Raw genomic sequence first — 20,952 nt, forward strand, 5'->3', positions numbered from 1 at the left:
CTGCCAACACCGAGGAATGAACCTCGGAAATGACTCTGCTGGTCCACTTATCAGGAATAAACAGTCTGTCAGGTGGACAAGAGTCAGGTCTACCAGCCTGAAATCTCTGCAACACACGTCGCAAATCCGGAGAAATGGCTGACCGGATAACTCCCTCTTTGAGAATACCAACTGGTTCTGCGACTCCAGGAGAGTCAGGCACAAAGCTCCTTGAAAGAGCATCAGCCTTCACATTCTTTGAACCTGGTAAATACGAGACCACAAAGTCAAAACGGGAGAAAAACAATGACCAGCGGGCCTGTCTAGGATTCAGGCGTTTAGCAGACTCGAGATACATCAGATTTTTGTGATCAGTCAAGACCACCACACTCATTCCACTGAGTAAGCACGGACCATTTCCGAAATTTTTGGCAATACACTTCAGCTTCATCCTGACCCTGAGAAATAGCCAGCAAGGCTTTTTCTGCCTGAATTTCAAGATTGGGTTCCTCGTAAAGCAATCCGAGCGCCAGAAAAAACGCATCAATATTTGCCAATGCCGGATCTCCTGGCGCTAGCGAGAAGACCCAATCCTGAGGGTCGCCCCGTAAGAAAGAGATAACAATTTTTACTTGCTGAGCTGAGTCTCCAGATGAACGGGGTCTCAGAGATAGAAACAATTTACAATTATTCCTGAAATTCCTAAACTTAAATCGGTCTCCAGAGAACAGTTCAGGAATAGGTATTTTAGGTTCAGACATTGGACTACTGGTAACAAAATCTTGTATGCCCTGCACACGAGCAGCAAGCTGATCCACACTTGTAATCAAAGTCTGGACATTCATGTCTGCAGCAAGCACAAGCCACTGAGAGGTAAAGGGGAGGAAAAAAGAGAGGAAAGAAAAAAAAAAAAAAACTCAGACTTTCCTTTCTTGTAATCCCACTTCTGCAATGCATTAAACATTCAACCTTGGCCTGGCATACTGTTATGACCCCAAAGGCAGAGGGTCTCAAAAGTACATACCAAGTCTGCAAACACAAAAAAACCCAGCTCTTAGGGCAGTGGTAACTGGGCTGACCATATATCTAATCCTAGCACCACAAATAGCAGCAGCCGGGGAACGTGCCTACGTTGGTTCTAGACGTCTCGCGCCAGCCGGAGAACTAACTAACCCTAGAAGGGAAAAGATAGACCTTTCTTGCCTCCAGAGAAAAGACCCCAAAAGTTGGATACAAGCCCCCAACAAATAATAACGGTGAGGTAAGGAGAAAAGACAAACGTAAGAATGAACTAGATATTTAGCAAAGAGAGGCCCACTGACTAATAGCAGAATATAGTAAGATGACTTATACGGTCAGCAAAAACCCTATCAAAATTTCCACGCTGGATATTCAAGAACCCCCGAACCGTCTAACGGCCCGGGGGGAGAACACCAGCCCCCCTAGAGCTTCCAGCAAAATCAGGAATCACATTTAGTACAAGCTGGACAAAAAATAAGAGCTATGCAAATAACCAAAAAACAAGGAAGCAGGACTTAGCTTAATTTTGCAAGATCCAGGACCAGCAGACAGGAGCAAACAGAAAGGAACTGATTACAACGATGCCAGGCACAGGACTGAGAATCCAGGAAGTTTATATAGCAACACCCCTGGACTAACGACCCAGGTGGGTGCCAAACTGAGGAAAGACAATCCCAGAGTCATATTCACGGTGGAAAATGAAATGCTAGGTGAAATCCCAAGAAACAATGAAAACCCTATATTAAGGGTCACCAATCTAACCCAAGAAGAGGTGCGAAACCGGCTAAATAAGATTAAAATAGATAAATCTCCGGGTCCGGATGGCATACACCCACGAGTACTAAGAGAACTAAGTAATGTAATAGATAAACCATTATTTCTTATTTTTAGGGACTCTATAGCGACGGGGTCTGTTCCGCAGGACTGGCGCATAGCAAATGTTGTGCCAATATTCAAAAAGGGCTCTAAAAGTGAACCTGGAAATTATAGGCCAGTAAGTCTAACCTCTACTGTTGGTAAAATATTTGAAGGGTTTCTGAAGGATGTTATTCTGGATTATCTCAATGAGAATAACTGTTTAACTCCATATCAGCATGGGTTTATGAGAAATTGCTCCTGTCAAACCAATCTAATCAGTTTTTATGAAGAGGTAAGCTATAGGCTAGACCACGGTGAGTCATTGGACGTGGTATATCTCGATTTTTCCAAAGCGTTTGATACCGTGCCGCACAAGAGGTTGGTACACAAAATGAGAATGCTTGGTCTGGGGGAAAATGTGTGTAAATGGGTTAGTAACTGGCTTAGTAATAGAAAGCAGAGGGTGGTTATAAATGGTATAGTCTCTAACTGGGTCACTGTGACCAGTGGGGTACCGCAGGGGTCGGTATTGGGACCTGTTCTCTTCAACATATTCATTAATGATCTGGTAGAAGGTTTACACAGTAAAATATTGATATTTGCAGATGATACAAAACTATGTAAAGCAGTTAATACAAGAGAAGATAGTATTCTGCTACAGATGGATCTGGATAAGTTGGAAACTTGGGCTGAAAGGTGGCAGATGAGGTTTAACAATGATAAATGTAAGGTTATACACATGGGAAGAAGGAATCAATATCACCATTACACACTGAACGGGAAACCACTGGGTAAATCTGACAGGGAGAAGGACTTGGGGATCCTAGTTAATGATAAACTTACCTGGAGCAGCCAGTGCCAGGCAGCAGCTGCCAAGGCAAACAGGATCATGGGGTGCATTAAAAGAGGTCTGGATACACATGATGAGAGCATTATACTGCCTCTGTACAAATCCCTAGTTAGACCGCACATGGAGTACTGTGTCCAGTTTTGGGCACTGGTGCTCAGGAAGGATATAATGGAACTAGAGAGAGTACAAAGGAGGGCAACAAAGTTAATAAAGGGGATGGGAGAACTACAATACCCAGATAGATTAGCGAAATTAGGATTATTTAGTCTAGAAAAAAGACGACTGAGGGGCGATCTAATAACCATGTATAAGTATATAAGGGGACAATACAAATATCTCGCTGAGGATCTGTTTATACCAAGGAAGGTGACGGGCACAAGGGGGCATTCTTTGCGTCTGGAGGAGAGAAGGTTTTTCCACCAACATAGAAGAGGATTCTTTACTGTTAGGGCAGTGAGAATCTGGAATTGCTTGCCTGAGGAGGTGGTGATGGCGAACTCAGTCGAGGGGTTCAAGAGAGGCCTGGATGTCTTCCTGGAGCAGAACAATATTGTATCCTACAATTATTAGGTTCTGTAGAAGGATGTAGATCTGGGGATTTATTATGATGGAATATAGGAATATAGGCTGAACTGGATGGACAAATGTCTTTTTTCGGCCTCACTAACTATGTTACTATGTTACTATATCACTAGTGACCACAAGAGGGAGCCAAAAAAGTCTAATTCACAACAGCCGACGCAGCGCGACGGCCCCGTACCGACGCTAGTGTGAAAGTAGCCTAACGGGAAAATGGAAATAAATATATTTTTTTAAATTTTCTTATTTTTCCCTAACTAAGGGGGTGATGAAGGGGGATTTGATTTACTTTTATAGCGTTTTTTGGGCGGATTTTTATGGTTGGCAGCCACCACACACTAAAAGACGCTTTTTATTGCAAAAAATAGTTTTTGCATCACCACATTTTGAGAGCTACAATTTTTCCATATTTTGGTCCACAGAGTCATGTGAGATCTTGTTTTTTGCGGGACGAGTTGACGTTTTTATTGGTATCATATTTGGGTACATGACATTTTTTGATCGCTTTTTATTCCGATTTTTGGGAGGCGGAATGAACAAAAATCAGCAATTCCTGAAATTCTTTTAGGGGGGGCATTTATACCATTCCGCGTTTGGTAAAAAGGATAAAGCAGTTTTATTCTTCGGGTCAGTACGATTACAGCGATACCTCATTTATGTAATTTTTTTATGTTTTGGCGCTTTTACACAATAAAAACTATTTTATATAAAAAAATAATTGTTTTTGCATCGCTTTATTCTGAGAGCTATAAATTTTTTATTTTTCTGCTGATGATGCTGTATGGCGGCTTTTTTTTTGCGGGACAAGATGACGTTTTCAGCGGTACCATGCTTATTTATATCTGTCTTTTTGTTCGCGTGTTATTCCACTTTTTGTTTGGCGGTATGAGAATAAAGCGTTGTTTTTTGCCTCGTTTTTTTTTTTTTTTTTACGGTGTTCACTGAAGGGGTTAACTAGTGATAGAGTTTTATAGGTGGGGTCGTTACGGACGCGGCGATACTAAATATGTGTACTTTTATTGTGTGATTTTTTTTTATTTAGATAAAGAAATGTATTTATGGGAATTTTTTTTTTTTTTCTTTATTTATGAATTTTTTTTTTTTTTTACACATGTGGAAAAATTTTTTTTTTACTTTTTTACTTTGTCCCAGGAGGGGACATCACAGATCGGTGATCTGACAGTGTGCACAGCACTCTGTCAGATCATCGATCTGACAGGCACATTGCAGAGGCTTGCCGGCGCCTGCTATGAGGAATTCTCAGCAGACGCCGGCAAGCAGGGTCATCTCATGACCCGGAAGGAGTCCCGCGGCCATCTTGGATCCGGGGACTCCTTCCAGGTCACCGGAGCAGCTCGATCTCATCGCGTTGCTCCGGTGGGAGAGCGCAGGGAGCCCCCGTCCCTGCGCGATCCCCCTCTATGCCGCTGTCACTATTGACAGCGGCATCAGAGGGGTTAAATGCCCGCGATCGGCGATAGCGCCGATCGTGGGCATTGCTGCGGGTGTCAGCTGTCAAATACAGCTGACACCCGCACCCGATCACCGCGGCGCTCAGCGTGAGACCGCGGTGATCGGGGCGCCGTACTAGTACTGCGGCTGTCAGTAATGCAGTGCCGGCAGCGCAGTACTAGTACGGCGCATGTCAGGAAGGGGTTAAATGAAAAAACACAAAACGAATTGTCCTAAAGCCAAATTGGATATAATTCCACACCAAACATAAAAAAGGGGGTGGACAAAAGTATTGGCACTGTTCGAAAAATCATGTGATGCTTCTCTAATTTGTGTAATTAACAGCACCTGTAACTTACCTGTGGCACCTAACAGGTGTTGGCAATAACTAAATCACACTTGCAGCCAGTTGACATGGATTAAAGTTGACTCAACCTCTGTCCTGTGTCCTTGTGTGTACCACATTGAGCATGGAGAAAAGAAAGAAGACCAAAGAACTGTCTGAGGACTTGAGAAACCAAATTGTGAGGAAGCATGAGCAATCTCAAGGCTACAAGTCCATCTCCAAAGACCTGAATGTTCCTGTGTCTACTGTGCGCAGTGTCATCAAGAAGTGTAAAGCCCATGGCACTGTGGCTAACCTCCCTAGATGTGGATGGAAAATAAAAATTGACAAGAGATTTCAACGCAAGATTGTGCGGATGTTGGATAAAGAACCTCGACTAACATCCAAACAAGTTCAAGCTGCCCTGCAGTCTGAGGGTACAACAGTGTCAACCCAGACTATCCGTCGGCGTCTGAATGAAAAGGGACTGTATGGAAGGAGACCCAGAGACCCAGCAGTTTGCCAAAGAAGAATGGTCTAAAATTCCAGCAGAGCATTGTAAGAAACTCATTGATGGTTACCGGAAGCGGTTGGTCGCAGTTATTTTGGCTAAAGGTTGTGCAACCAAGTATTAGGCTGAGGGTGCCAATACTTTTGTCTGGACCTTTATGGAGTTTTGTGTGATCAATGTTTTGCTTTTTGCTTCATTCTCTTTTGTGTTTTTTTATTTAAGACAAATTAAATGACGATAATGATACCAAAGAATTTGTGTTTGCAATCATTTTCAGGAAGAAACTGAGTATTATCTGACAGAATTGCAGGGGTGTCAATACTTTTGGCCATGACTGTATGTACGGGTCCCATTCATCAAAGCTTGTACACTACAAAAGTAGAGTAAAAACTTTGAAAAGTCGCACATTGTGGCTTTGAGTTGCCCAAAAAACTGCTATTTTTCGCGTTTTCATGTCCCTCTACATCAGCTCTGCCAAAATGGGAAGAGGTCAGGAGGAGCTGTGACAATGCAAGGTCACACGCCTGTGTGTCCGATTCATGAAAAATGGTATAATCTTTCAAGCTAGAAATGCTATTCCAGTCTTTAACTGGAGTAACATTTCTGGCACGAATTCTCAGAAAAGGTGCTGAATTCTTTAAGTGGTGTGTGCTTCTTAATAAATTAAAAACTAACTAAGTGTTCAGCCCATATTCAGTGGACATTAAAGCTAATTTGCATATGATTTAGAAGCTGGATTTCTCAAGCTTGGCATGTCAGATTACGACATGCATCATTTCATTGTTGCACTACGACCTATACCGTACATCCATACCACTAGATTTAGCAGTAAAATTGTCAAGTTTCCTTAGACTTATTTTAGAACTTTTAAAACTCTTCGAAGGCAAAATTGAGCAAACTACATAATTTTATACAGGCATTGTGTGGCAATTTTTATGCACAATTTGTGCCACAATCGGTGCACATTCTGTTTAGTAAACCTCCTCATAGAGTTTTTGTTTTTTAATTTCTAGGTGGGAGACATGGACATAGACCAGTGTTCCTCAGTTTGAGTCCTAAAGAGACACTAACGGGTCATGTTTTCAGGGTATTTCCTTAATATTGTGCTGGTGATCATTCCATCCTCAGTGCAATACTAGGGAAGGGCTGAAAACATGATCTGTTAGGAGTCGTGAGGACTGGAGTTGTGGGAACACTAACAAAGACTATGAGACTCTATGGACATAGAGTTTTTCAAAAGCGGCTACGGAACCACATATGACTACATAGGTCTAATAAAATTTAGCTACCTGCCTCATGGCTTCTACAGTTTTGCACGACTAGAACAAGGAAGGTCATATTATTACTAGAAATTTTTACTAGGGTCAAAATCATAAAATTGGTAATTAAAACTGGTAATTAACACTGTGGTAAAAGCCATGAACCTCAATCATATTTATTATGGTGATCATTGATTGGGCAGCCAATGAAACATCAAATAAGACCAAAACATTCATCTCAAGTGTTGAAAAGTTGGGTTTTGGAGGGTTTGGAGGCCCCACATTTTTTTTCATTTTATCTCCACAAATAATTAAATTCAATACTTGTTATGGTTTTGTTACTAAATCCCATCAAACCGATTAAACAAAGTGTTCAGTTACATTAAGTGAAATGATAGGTAAAGATGTTTAAGTTAACACATACTTTTCCAATTAGGCACTCTTCACACTCTTCACTGACTGGCCTCACCAAGGAGTTCACTGCTGCGGACCAGTGTTACATTTTAGAAAGCTTTAATGGGAACTTAATTTTCCAAGTTTCAATTACTGTACTGTACCGTGGTATCTTAAAGATCGAATACAAAATAGCATAAACCTGTCTGTTCCACTTAAAATTAATTTATTTTTGGAAAACATTGACATAAAACAGTTTCCTAAAATTAATTACAAGACTTTGTGTTGTAACTAATCATGTGAAAGAATAAAGTAAAATATAAAATCAAAAGCTCAGTGATATTTAGGTAATGATTGGCACTAGAAGAGAAGGCTTATATATCTCTTATTTATTGTGGCTAATTGGCCACTGACCAGAGATGTTATAAACACTGTTATAGGCTCATTATGTCTGACTTTATGGTGCAAGAGGTTAATGCTTATTGATTCATACAAAATTTCTAAAAAACAAACAAAAAAAATGGTATCAGGGACACGTACTCTGAGGCTTTGTCTGGTGGCTTAGTTCGACAGATCATAATTTTTTATTAAATCCACTCCTTTAGCACTTGGGCACATAAACAAAATACTGTATATACTCGTGTGTAATTCGAGTTTTTAAGCACATTTTTTGTGCTGAAAACACCCCCCTCGGTTTATACACGAGTCATTGTCCAGAAAGCCGGAGGGGGAGGGGGGTGGTGGAGCAGCGGCAAGAGCCAGCGGTTGTGGCTGTAACTGTGCAGCTACTAAAGATAAATTAATATTCATTTCTCTTATAGCGTACAGTGACAGCTTCAGCTGCAGCCGCCGGCTACCAGAAGACATCACACTCACCCTCCTCTGCGCTGTCGCAGCATCTCGATGGTTCCGGCGCCTGCAGCTCTTCCTGTGCTAAGCGTTCACGTGGCACCGCTCATTAAGGTAATTCATTACCTGAATGAGCGGTGCCATGTGATCGCTCGACACAGGAGGAGCTTCAGGCGCCGGGACCATCGAGATGCTGCGACAGCGCGGAGGGTGAATATGTTTTTGCTTTTTTTGGAATAGGAGCCATGCATACCGGGATGGGGGGAGCCACGCATACAACGACGGGACGGGGAGAGCCATGCATACAACAATGGGACCAGGGAAGCCATGCTTATGATGGGACTGAGGTGAGGAAGCAACGCATACCAGGACAGTACGGGGTGAGCTATGCATACCAGGAGAAGACGGGGAAGCCACGCATACCAGGACAGGATGGGGGAGCCAAGCATACCAGGAGAGGACGCAGGAAGCCACACATACCAAGACAGGGATGAGGGGACAATGCAGACCCGGCTTATACTCGAGTCAATAAGCTTACCCAGTTTTCCGTGGCAAAATTAGGTGCCTCGGCTTATACTCGGGTCAGCTTATACTCGGGTATATACAGTAATAGGGAAAGCAGAACTACGCTCCTATAAAAGCTCCCATATACTGAACAGTAGAACATACCGGTGGAAATGGGCAACAGTTTAATGTGTATGAAAGTCTTCTGATTCTTCCCAACAGATGAGTTAGGTAAGAAAACAAGTCAGCCATTAGGATGTCAATAATAGGCCATCACCAATGAGTCAATGCCATAGGAGTTTGGCAGCAGCTCTCTCGGCCAAAAGCCATCTATTAAGAATGGAGGTCTTAAGATGTGACTTGGCTGCAATTCAGCCCCAAAGGATAAAGCAAGCTTAGGTCTTGCAGTGAATGGTTTCCTACTTGTTCCTTAAATGCAAATAAATTCATATGGATGTCAATATATACTGGCCATTAAAAGGACCTGTGTGGGTGTGAGTCATGTCCTGTTACAGAAAGTTGTGGCCACAATCTTGATAAAAGCATAGTTCTTAAAAGCTGCTTGGTAACAGGGTGGATCACCTGGGCACCATATGCTCTGATGTTGATGTGGAGTTTGGGCTTACTTTGATGTACCCTAAGGCATGACAGTGTAAGTTTGAGGTCATTTTTGAATAAATTTTACTTTGAACAGAGGAGAACTGCATAGGGTAGACATCTATGACAATTAAGCAAAAGATTCACTGGACCCTGATCTAGCTCGAGAGGTGGACTAGACTAGTGCAAACGAGCGATGTCATGATGTGTGTTGTGCCAATTGGACTTAAGGGTTTTTTAAGACATCAATTCAACACCCATTAAGATTTAACCTGGTCTTATCCTCTCTGAATGAGACACACTTTCGAAAGTCCTCATGAAATACCATTGCCCACTTTGCATAATTTTCATGTGAACACAAAGCTCTTCCCTTGGAGACTTCACAAGAAGTACTAGAGAAGCATCTTGGGAACATCCTAAGGTTAAAAAAATGTCACTAGTTTGCATAATGAGCTGCGTACGCTCAGTGTAGTATGTGAAAATTAACATTTTAAACAGAAAACAGGCAGCAGCAATTCTATAAAGCAAAGTTTAAGGTACAGGGATCATTGTGTTATAATGGACTGAGAAGAATAGTTTGTAGGTGAACATACTCCCAACAGGCTGCAAATTTATCCAAGACTGGAAGACTGGTCCTTAGGCAACATGTGAAAACAGACATTTATGGTAGAGCAAAATGAAAAAAAAAGGTTCCGTCTACAGATAATTGGGCAAATTTCTTATTGTCAGCACATCTCGACTTTGCCAGAAAATCAGTCTTTTTTTTGCAGAAATATGGCACAAATGCTTACATCTGCAGTAGTTTTTGGCCCAAATTATTCTAGTTCAGAAAATCTAGTCAAGCTGAAAAAAAATCGAGACGATAGAATCACCATTTTTCATTGGCCTCACTTCCCCAAAACAATGCAATAAAATGTGGTTAAAATGTCATATGTACCCCAAATAGTATCTAAAAATACGGTAATGCCCATAAAACCCTCACCCAGCTCCATGAACAGAACTAAAAATGAAAAATCACAGAAAATGGCTAAACTCATTTTTGTATTTTTTTTAACCATAAAAAATGTTATAAGTTTGGCATTGACTTAATTGTACTGATTTGGGTAATCCTATTACTTGGTAATTTTTACCGGTGAATGAACACCATAAAGCCATTTTCCCTGCAATGACACACAGGTAAGAGACAGTAACACATCTTTGCAAGTGAAAAGTCAGCGATGTTACAAAGGTTTGCATTGAATCCAGTGGTGAGGCAGATACTATAGGCTGGATATAGGATATTTATTATTGTGGGGAAGATGGGGGGTGAAAATGGCTCCGGCTATCATATTTTAGCGAGTTAACTACTTTATATGATCACTGTCATTCCAGAACACTTTGCATATATAAGATAGTATGTAAGGTTTCTCCCTCTACCTACTGAACTCATTATCCAAACTGCAAAAAAATGGACATTCAGCATAGTGAAGTTTCAAGTTGCAAAGCATATTGTTGTCTATTCAGAGGGGGAGAAAGAATGAGGAGTACTCAGCAAAGTAAGAGAATAGGAAGAAACAGGAAATGAAGATGCAGCTTTTATCAAATGTATTTTGCTTCAGTTCTGGATTCACATCCACACAGCTCAGTACTGCTATATAATGTCCTCCACATGCTGCAGCTTCTATCTGTGTGCTACCAAAAACACAAAGCAGTAAATCTAGCTATGCACTGCTGCATATAGGAAACATCATAGCGGCTAGTTTCTTACCACCAGGTTGGAGACGACTAAAAATTGGAGATAAAGACTGCAGAGGGGAAAACATGCACAATATTCAGATAATGGCCAGAAATAGTGGTGCTATTCCTCATGTCTACACACAGGACAGCTTATTCTGAAACAACAGGAATGCTTTAAGGATTTGCTATTTACGCAAACATAAACCTGAATTATCGCACAGAAGAGTAGTAAAGTATACTGTGCAGTCACATGTAATTCTTTTTACAATCATCATCTTCGTCCCCAGGATTTTTATCCGACCACGTAGTATCCAGATACTATTCTTCGTGGTATTATTTATTTGCCTTCACGTTCTATTTCATATACATAGGCACTGTGCATGAATTGGTATATATTTTCTTGTCTGTGAATCTGTAATACAACAGATCATCATTTCCCTTCCAATAAAATTCACTTCATTGTTGCTGGGATTTTTCATGTGTGAAATCTATCATCACCCATTATGGGAGGACTGGTCCCAAGACCAGAGATCTGATAATGCTGCAATCATGTAGAACGTCTGCGCTGCATACAAGTGGATGATACTGCGCAGACACCTACAAGGGTTTCATATTTTGCAACCAAGAAATAAGTAAAATGTACACTCGTATAAATGTATACTTCGTGCATAGATAATTTTCATCCAGCGGAAGCAAGACAAGCAATATTATATTCAGCTATTTTTTTTTAATCTGTTTTCACAGCCAGCAACTATCGTTAAAGGGGTTGCCCACTACTTGGCCAACCCCACTTTTCATTCACCATGCTTGGCCCCTTTAAAATAAAAACACCAATACTCACTCCCAAGTGTCAGTACCATTCCAGCGGTGTCAGCAGTGGTGTTCCCTGATGTCACATGAGATTACTATGACACGTGAGCCTTGCGCCCAATCAGCCCCGGCTTCACTGTCCCCGCTTTCAAACAAATTGAACATCAAGAGGAAGTTAGAAAGCAGAAGTAGCACTGACCTGCTCGTGACGTTCAATAACTCCAAAGGCAGGAACAGTGAAGCTGGGGCTGATTTGGCTCAGGGCTTGCATGGTATAACCACCTCACATGAACCCCGGGAATGTGAGTGCCAACTCTGCTGGAATGGCGCCAGCACCAAAGGTGAGATCAGGCCAAACAAGAGGAATGAAAAGGAATTTCCAAATTGGGGAGAACCACAAATAAACCCTCACTAGAACACATATTAATTAAAATAAAGTATATACAAAGGGTATAAAACATTTTGACCCTTATCTGTCCCAGAAGTCTGCAGTTACTTTATGTATTAGCAGAATAGAGTAACAAATTTTAGTCCCACCAGTAGCCAATTTCCCATCTCCTGACGATGCCGCTAACGCGAGGAAACATGTTGGGGGGACGCTGGTGCTAAAATTTGTTGTCCTATTCCGTCAATATGTATTAGCATACCGGGTGCTATACACTTTATAAATATAATATGTAGGAATACTGCATAAAGTAACTGCAAACTTCTGAGACAGATTAGGGACAAAACATTTATACCCTTTGTATATACTTTATTTCAATAGAAGTAAGTTACATTTTATGGCCTTCTAGTCAGGGTTTATTTGGGTTCTCCCCAATTTGGAAATTATATCTATATATACCTCCAAAGACCATCTTGGCTCCTCAATTATTTTTGTTATAGGAATGAAAAGGGGTTGTCCAAGTAGTGGACAATCCCTTCAAGGTACTTGACTCCGCTCACCCACAGGATATGGTTCCCATCTTTGGAATCAGCATCTATTATGAGAACATGACAAGGCTTGTGCCTCCTAGAATGAAGAAGTGGCAGCACATGGCATGATCTTTCCATTCTCTTCTGTGAAAATTCCAAAAGTTGCCAAGCAAGTCTGCACTGCTACATTTTGAATTCCGTTAAAAGTCAATGGAGAGCGTCACTCATGCTCAGTCACCTCTCCACTGATATCAGTGTGAGGCAGGGCCTTATTCTCCAGATAGATCTCAGGGTTGCCAAGTTCACTTTTTATTTTTTTTTATTTTTATCTTATAAAAAAAAATCATAGACAGACAATATTTTTTACGGATACATTGGAAAACCATAATAAGTCATTATGATTATCAGCGAATCGTGTCTACAGCCAATAAATCTAATATGAAGGCGTCAGCAGCATTCACTGTAAATTATAAAATGGTGATAATTAGTATTAATATAATCTGTATAAGCTTCAACAAAATCACGGACGCCTTACATTTCTTTTACTGAAAGGGCAAAAAAGTGGCTTAATTTTATGGACTGTCCTGGAAATTCTGGATGGATGGCAACCCTGATAGGTGCGGGTGTAAAAGACAGACATCGCATCTATCAACTATGGAACATTCTGTGGAATAAATGTTAGAGATGAGAAGGATTCTAATTCTTCCACTTTGGTTTCTCAACTACAACCTTCCAATGTACTCTGTATGCTCCAGGCTCCAAACACAAGCGAGAATAGCAAAATGTCTGCATGTTGATAAACTATACAGAGGAAGTTGCCCCCCAAATGCCCCCTTCTCTGCAAAACTGTGTGACGCTGTGCCCCACGTACTCCTTGCAAAAGCTATCTACTACATTTCCGAGATCCCAGCATCAACAGAATTATGTACAGAGAAAAGAGTAGCGAATCAACCAAATTTTGACTCTGTTAGCACGTTTCTTCCCAGGGAAATTATTCAGACCATGGAGTATAATAAACATACAAAAGTAGAAAAAATTCTCATAATCATCTCATCGCTCACTTCTTTGCCCCCTCTGCTCCTCACTGTCACCTACCCGGTATCCTTAGCATTTTCTGATACCTGCCACTCGTGCTAAAATTCCCAGGAGTCTCACAGTGAGCAGGGACTTACAGTTTTCATGAGGTCCTCAAACGATCTGGGTAAGAGTGTGAAAGGTCATGACATCACGACGTGCACCGTGACCTTACACACACATGCGCAGAACCGGATTTCCACGCAAGCAGTGAGGACCCAAAGATATGAAGAGGACTGGACAGGTAACGGTGAAAAGCAGCGGTGCCGGAGAGGTTAGCAGTATGGAGAGTATTTTTTTTCACCTTCTGATGGCCCTTTAAGATTCAGAAAAATGGCAGCCGCTTGCTGAATCCTCATGGAGGCAAATTACTAAAAAATACGCATTTTGGCTAATGCAGATTTTTGTAACTTTTGAGTAGAAGTCAATTACATTCAAATTTATTCATTCATATGTAGAACAGAGTGAATGCGAGAGATCGACCGAGAAGATGGTAAGCTAAATTTCAAGGGTAAGAGTAACTAAGAGTAATGGGGCCATTGGTGATCAGCTAATCAATGGGGTTGTGTCAAGAGTAGTGTTGAGCATTCCGATACCGCAAGTATCAGGTATCGGCCGATACTTGCGGGTATCGGAATTCCGATACCGAGATCCGATACTTTTGTGGTATCGGGTATCGGTATCGAAACAACATTAATGTGTAAAAGAAAGAATTAAAATTAAAAATATTGCTATACTCACCTCTCCGACGCAGCCTGGACCTTATCGAGGGAACCGGCAGCGTTCTTTGCTTAAAATGCGCGCGTTTACTGCCTTCCGTGACATCACGGCTTGTGATTGGTTGCGTGCCGCCCATGTGACCGTGACGCGACCAATCACAGCAAGCCGTGACGTAATTTTCAGGTCCTGAATGCAGAATTAGGCATTCAGGACCTGAAATTACGTCACGGCTTGCTGTGATTGGTCGCGTCGCGGTCACATGGGCGGCACGCAACCAATCACAAGCCGTGACGTAATTTTAAAATGCGCGCGTTTCCTGCCCCCCGTGATGTCACGGCTTGTGATTGGTCGCGTCGCCCATGTGACCACGACGCGACCAATCACAAGCCGTAACGTAATTTTCAAATCCTGAATGCCTAGAATTAGGCATTCAGGACCTGAAAATTACGTCACGGCTTGCTGTGATTGGTCACGTCGCGGCCACATGGGCGGCACGCGACCAATCACAAGCCGTGACGTCACGGAAGGCAGTAAACGCGCGCATTTTAAGCAAAGAACGATGCCGGTTCCCTCGGTAAGGTCCAGGCTGCGTCGGAGAGGTGAGTATAGCAATATTTTATATTTTAATTCTTTCTTTTACACATTAATATGGATCCCAGGGCCTGAAGGAGAGTTTCCTCTCCTTCAGACCCTGGGAACCATCAGGGATACCGTCCGATACTTGAGTCCCATTGACTTGTATTGGTATCGGGTATCGGTATCGGATTAGATCCGATACTTTGCCGGTATCGGCCGATACTTTCCGATACCGATACTTTCAAGTATCGGACGGTATCGCTCAACACTAGTCAAGAGTAGTCATAATTGTCCACTTTACTGTTTTGCTGCAATTGACAATTTTTCAAGTTACTTAAGCCTAATTTTAAAAGAAAATGTAAAGGGAAAAAAAGATGTGACAGCACAGAGCAGAAATATACAATATCAGCACTTGGCATAGCGAAAATCTCACACATTCTACACATGTAGAAATAAAGTGCATAAAACAGCAGGAATAAAAGGCAAGACTCTGCAAATGATACTGTGATCAGCTGTGGCGTATCTCTGCTCCTTCTTAATAATTAAGATTAGCAGACTAGATATATCAGTTGGTAATTATCTGGAACCACAACCTGTGTTTTCAAGGATTAGAGATTATTCGGCTAGTGGTCACATCCTATTACACAGTGTCTTCACTCTGCATGTATACCTTCTATGGCTAAGAAACTCATGTCTGGAAAAATATACAACAATGCTACAAAAAAAAGTATACAAAATAGAGTAAAAATAATTGGCAAATTTTTCATAAAATTTAGACCAACATTTCGTAGTAAGTTTGGTGGCACCTACTAGGCATGTCAGATATACAGCTTCACCTCAAGGCTGGTATATATGTATGCCAGTGCTTTAAGTTTGATGCAATTAATGTTTTTTGGGAGGAAAGGCTCGTCTTTACTAAACTGTAAGTGCGAGGTCTGATGAGCAAATTATATAGAACGTGTTATGATTCGTGTTCAAATCAGATAACATAAGGACAGCGCACTGACCAATATAATTCAATAATATTCAGATGACATTTTTTCTCAATGACCGAGTGCCTGAGAACAAAATTGCAGCTTATACCATTATCTTCCACATTTCAGAAGAGACTTGCCTATTCGTGAGCAAAAAAATCAAAGTCCACATGAATCATCCGTATTGCATCTGACTTTACGGATACATTAACATTATTAACATACAATTGGGCATGTACATTCAAAACTGTTGATATATCAAAACAGATGGAACAAAACACAGATACAAAAAAATGGACACATGGATGACACACAGATGACAATTGCCCATTTTTCTGAATGAAAATAGGACAAAGTTTCATACACCCATTTGAAACCCGCTTTAAAATAAGTGAAACATAAAATAAATATGTTTATAAATGTGTCCATTATTTTGTAATAGTATTTACAATATTTCTAGTATAATTATTCACAAAAGCCCCTTTTTCACAACTGCGACTTAAAAGGGGTGGAATGCATCATTGTCAACATATTTTATTATTTTGGAAATGTGATCCATAAGAAAACAGCCACATTAATAAAGCTAACGGATCATATTTTACTTGCCAGAAAAAAAGCGAAAATTCTATTGTGTGAACAAAAGATTGACTATGATAACCAAGTAGGAAACTTACGACTTTTGCGGGATGGATTTCACAGCAGGTTTGTTTGTGACTTCACATCGCTCTATGGAGAAAAAGGAAAAAAAAACAAGTTATAAATATCTAGATTTCCCAACACTTCATGTATATGTGGCAATGCAGTAACAGCAATTTTTCTAATTATAGGAAAATGCATAACTGCCAAATACTTTATATATAATCTTCACAAACAGAAATGATCTCATGGTGCATGACAAGCGAACAGCGAAGGGTCATCAAATGTCTTAGTTCTGCCTTGTGAGTCCATAAACAGATTATAAGCTACAAAGTACAACTTTATCAGGCTACCAGGCCATACGAGAAATCATCCTGAGTCAAGAGTAAGACCATGCAGCAATGAATAGGACCTTTTCGACTCTGGGCTTGTAGAGGGTATGTTCTCCTGCTCCGTGTAGTCATGCATAAATAGTATTGTTTGCATGACGTACATGCTTCAATACTTATGGGGGCACAAAGTTAGGTGTTAGAGCTTTTGTGTTCAGGGCTAAGAGCCATGTCTTGAATATAAATGTGGCCACATTTTTAATATACTCATTAAGGCTATTTGCCCACGTTGCAGAAATGCTGCGGAAATGTCTGCAGCATTTCCGCAACTCCCTGCCACGGGTAAAACACAAGTGTTTTGCTAGCGTTTTTAGCTTGCAGAATGCTTGTGTTTTCCAAGCGATTTGAAGCATCACTTGCAAAAGTGATTGACAGGCTGGTCACACTTGTCAAGCATAGTGCTTGACAAGTGTAACCAACTTTTTACTATTGATGCTGTCTATGCAGAATCAATAGTAAAAGATAGAATGTTAAAAATAATAAAAAATAATAAAAAATATGGTTATTCTCACCTTCCGACGGCCCCGATCTCCTCAGCGGCGATCCCAGGACGTTCCGTTCCCAGGGATGCTTTGCGCGAAGGAACTTTGTGACATCACAGTTGCGTGACCACGATGTCATCACAGGTGATTCGCACAATGCATCCCTGGGAACAGAAGTCGCCGCGTACACCACTGAGTGGCGGGAGGACTCCAGGGGCCATTAGAAGGTAAGTATATCCTTATTTTTTACTTTAATTCTTTTTGTTTACATGACTATGGATTCCAGGGCCTGAAGGAGAGTCTCCTGCAGACCCTGGGTACCATCCGCACATGAAGCGCTCACTTTACACATAGTGGGCATAGCCACATGAGTAAAGTGAGTGTTTCAATGCAATCCTATAGCGTCGGAATCGCCGCGATTCCGCAGAAATAATGAACATGGTGTGGATTTTACCGCTATGCGATTCCGCACCAGGAAAATAGACAGCATGGGCACAGCAACTGCGGAATCCAATAGGATTGCATGGGAATGCGATTTTTAAGAATTTTTAAGTATTTCCGCTGCGGCAAAAAACGCGGCAGAAATGCATAAAAAACACAACATGAGCACACAGCCTAAAGGTTATTTTCTTCAGGAGTGCACTGCTCCTCTGCCTATTTGCTTTCTGGTTACTGGGGGCAGTGAGCTCCTGAAGACTGACATAAATAGCAGGCAGCACAGTCATGCCACTGGCCCGAACTAAGTATTCATTCAGGCTACTAACAAACGCAGCATTGGAGTAGAGCAAAAGAAATGAAGATGTCCGGATCCAGTGATCTGTCCAGTTTCAGTGCAGTGTAAGAAGGCTACAAAACATAGAGCCTGAAAATGGGTCGTGCTTAGTGATGAGCGAATATACTCGTTACTCAAGATTTCCCGAGCACGCTCGGGGGTTCTCCGAGTATTTTTAGTGCTCGGAGATCTAGTTTTCATCGCTGCAGCTGAATGATTTACATCTCTTAGCCAGCATAAGTACACGTGGGGATTTTCAGCTGCAGCACTAAAAACTAAATCACAGAGCACTTACAAATACTCGGAGGACACCCGCGCGAGTATATACGCTCATCACTAGTCGTGCTTCTTGCCTAGGTAACCGGCCACTTTCAGACTGCAGCATGGCCAGTAACTTGGGCAATGAGCTGTCCATTGTAAAATTAAAATGTTTCTATTCTTGAGAACAGAAAGGATTTTTAGAGGTTAATTGCAAAGTTGCTTGTTTTCATAAGCATTTTGCAATTTTAACCACTTAAGAACTTGTTTGTGACACCCTGAGAAAGGTCTGTTCAAGTAATGCAATTTGCGTGTATATTCAGTACAGACAAAAAGTTTGGACACACCTTCTCATTTAAAGATTTTTCTGTATTTTCATGACTATGAAAATTGTACATTCACACTGAAGGCATCAAAAATATGATTTAACACATGTGGAATTATATACTTAACAGAAAAGTGTGAACAACTGAAAATATGTCTATATTCTAGGTTCTTCAAAGTAGCCACCTTTTGCTTTGATGACTGCTTTGCACACTCTTGGCATTCTCTTGATGAGCTTCAAGAGGTAGTCACCGGGAATGGTCTTCCAACAATCTTGAAGGAGTTCCCAGAGATGCTTAGCACTTGTTGGCCCTTTGGCCTTCACTCTGCGGTCCAGCTCACCCCAAGCCATCTCGATTGGGTTCAGGTCTGGTGACTGTGGAGGCCAGGTCATCTGGCGTAGCACCCCATCACTCTCCTTCTTGGTCAAATAGCCCTTACACAGCCTGGAGATGTGTTTGGGGTCATTGTCTTGTTGAAAAATAAATGATGGTCCAACTAAACGCAAACCGGATGGAATAGCATGCTGCTGCAAGATGCGTAGCAATGCTGGTTCAGTATGCCTTCAATTTTGAATAAATCCCCAACAGTGTCACCAGCAAAGCACGCCCACAAGATCACACCTCCTTCTTCATGCTTCACGGTGGGAACCAGGCATGTAGAGTCCATCCGTTCACCTTTTCTGCATTGCACAAGGACACGGTGGTTGGAACCAAAGATCTAAAATTTGGACTCATCAGACCAAAGCACAGATTTCCACTGGTCTAATGTCCATTCCTTGTGTTCTTTAGCCCAAACAAGTCTCTTCTGCTTGTCGCCTGTCCTTAGCAGTGGTTTCCTAGCAGCTATTTTACCATGAAGGCCTGCTGCAAAAAGTCTCCTCTTAACAGTTGTTGTAGAGATGTGTCTGCTGCTAGAACTCTGTGTGGCATTGACCTGGTCTGTAATCTGATCTGCTGTTAACCTGTGATTTCTGAGGCTAGTGACTCGGATAAACTTATCCTCAGAAGCAGAGGTGACTCTTGGTCTTCCTTTCCTGGGGCAGTCCTCATGTGAGCCAGTTTCTTTGTAGCGCTTGATAGTTTTTGCCACTGCACTTGGGGACACTTTCAAAGTTTTCCCAATTTTTCGGACTGACTGACCTTCATTTCTTGAAGTAATGACGGCCACTCGTTTTTCTTTACTTAGAATTTGTATTATGGCAAGAAAAAAAGCAGCTAACAGTCTATTCAGTAGGACTATCAGCTACAGTATGTATCCACCAGACTTCTGCACAACACAACTGATGGTCCCAACCCCATTTATAAGGCAAGAAATCCCACTTATTAAACCTGACAGGGCACACCTGTGCAGTGAAAACCATTCCCGGTGACTACCTCTTGAAGCTCATCGAGAGAATGCCAAGAGTGTGCAAAGCAGTCATAAAAGCAAAAGGTGGCTACTTTGAAGAACCTAGAATATAAGAAATAGTTTCAATTGTTTCACACTTTTTTGTTATTTATATAATTCCACTTGTGTTAATTCATAGTTTTGATGCCTTCAGTGTGAGTGTACAATTTTCATAGTCATGAAAATACAGAAAAATCTTTAAATGAGAAGGTGTGTCCAAACTTTTGGTCTGCACTGTACATTACAGTATACATTTATAAACACGGTCTTCAATTATTATATGAGAATATATCCTCAAATTACATAGAAAGTAATCTAAAACTATTGCCCCCTTTTTGAAGAAGCATTTGGCGAAACGGTGTCGTCGGGGTGGTGGCACTCACATCTTGATACCTCCATTAACTTGGCTCTCAGGCACTCCATGTGAGTATAAGTATTATATTGATCACTCTTGTTCCATCTGTCGAGGGTAAAATCTCGCCGGCTTTATGTAAGGTCAGGAATAGGAAAGCCCTACTATTTGATTGCACGTGCATTTAATATGGTAATGGTGGGCGGTATCCTGGCAGCTATAAAAGAGGACTGTTCTGAGTGACATATTTCATGAAACCCTATGAGCTAAAGTCCACTTGGGATTGATTATATACAATACTTGAATTAATATCCTTTTTGATTGGTGTGTGCCACTATATGTTAGTTCTGCTTGAATTTTTAAACTGTTTTAATAATTTGAATAAATAT

At 41.3% G+C, this 20,952-nt stretch overlaps 1 protein-coding gene and 1 long non-coding RNA gene across 6 annotated transcripts in view; one reads left to right on the top strand and one right to left on the bottom strand.

Moving 5' to 3' along the window:
• The window catches only part of AFF2 (ALF transcription elongation factor 2), a 706,159-nt gene that overhangs the window by 240,048 nt on the left and 445,159 nt on the right, over positions 1 to 20,952 (bottom strand). For all 5 annotated transcript variants that reach the window (XM_077285241.1, XM_077285245.1, XM_077285243.1 and 2 more), the window contains exon 7: positions 16,636 to 16,687. In XM_077285241.1, the coding sequence (XP_077141356.1) occupies positions 16,636 to 16,687 (52 nt within the window). The remainder of the gene's footprint in view (positions 1 to 16,635; positions 16,688 to 20,952) is intronic.
• LOC143805694 (uncharacterized) overlaps positions 17,634 to 20,952 on the top strand; it is a 38,767-nt gene continuing 35,448 nt past the window's right edge. The window contains exons 1-2 of the long non-coding RNA XR_013221305.1: positions 17,634 to 17,695; positions 20,553 to 20,634. This is a non-coding gene — a long non-coding RNA (uncharacterized LOC143805694). The remainder of the gene's footprint in view (positions 17,696 to 20,552; positions 20,635 to 20,952) is intronic.

This window comes from Ranitomeya variabilis, chromosome 2, assembly GCF_051348905.1.
Source record: "Ranitomeya variabilis isolate aRanVar5 chromosome 2, aRanVar5.hap1, whole genome shotgun sequence".
In the NCBI taxonomy this organism is placed as follows: Eukaryota; Metazoa; Chordata; class Amphibia; order Anura; family Dendrobatidae; genus Ranitomeya; species Ranitomeya variabilis.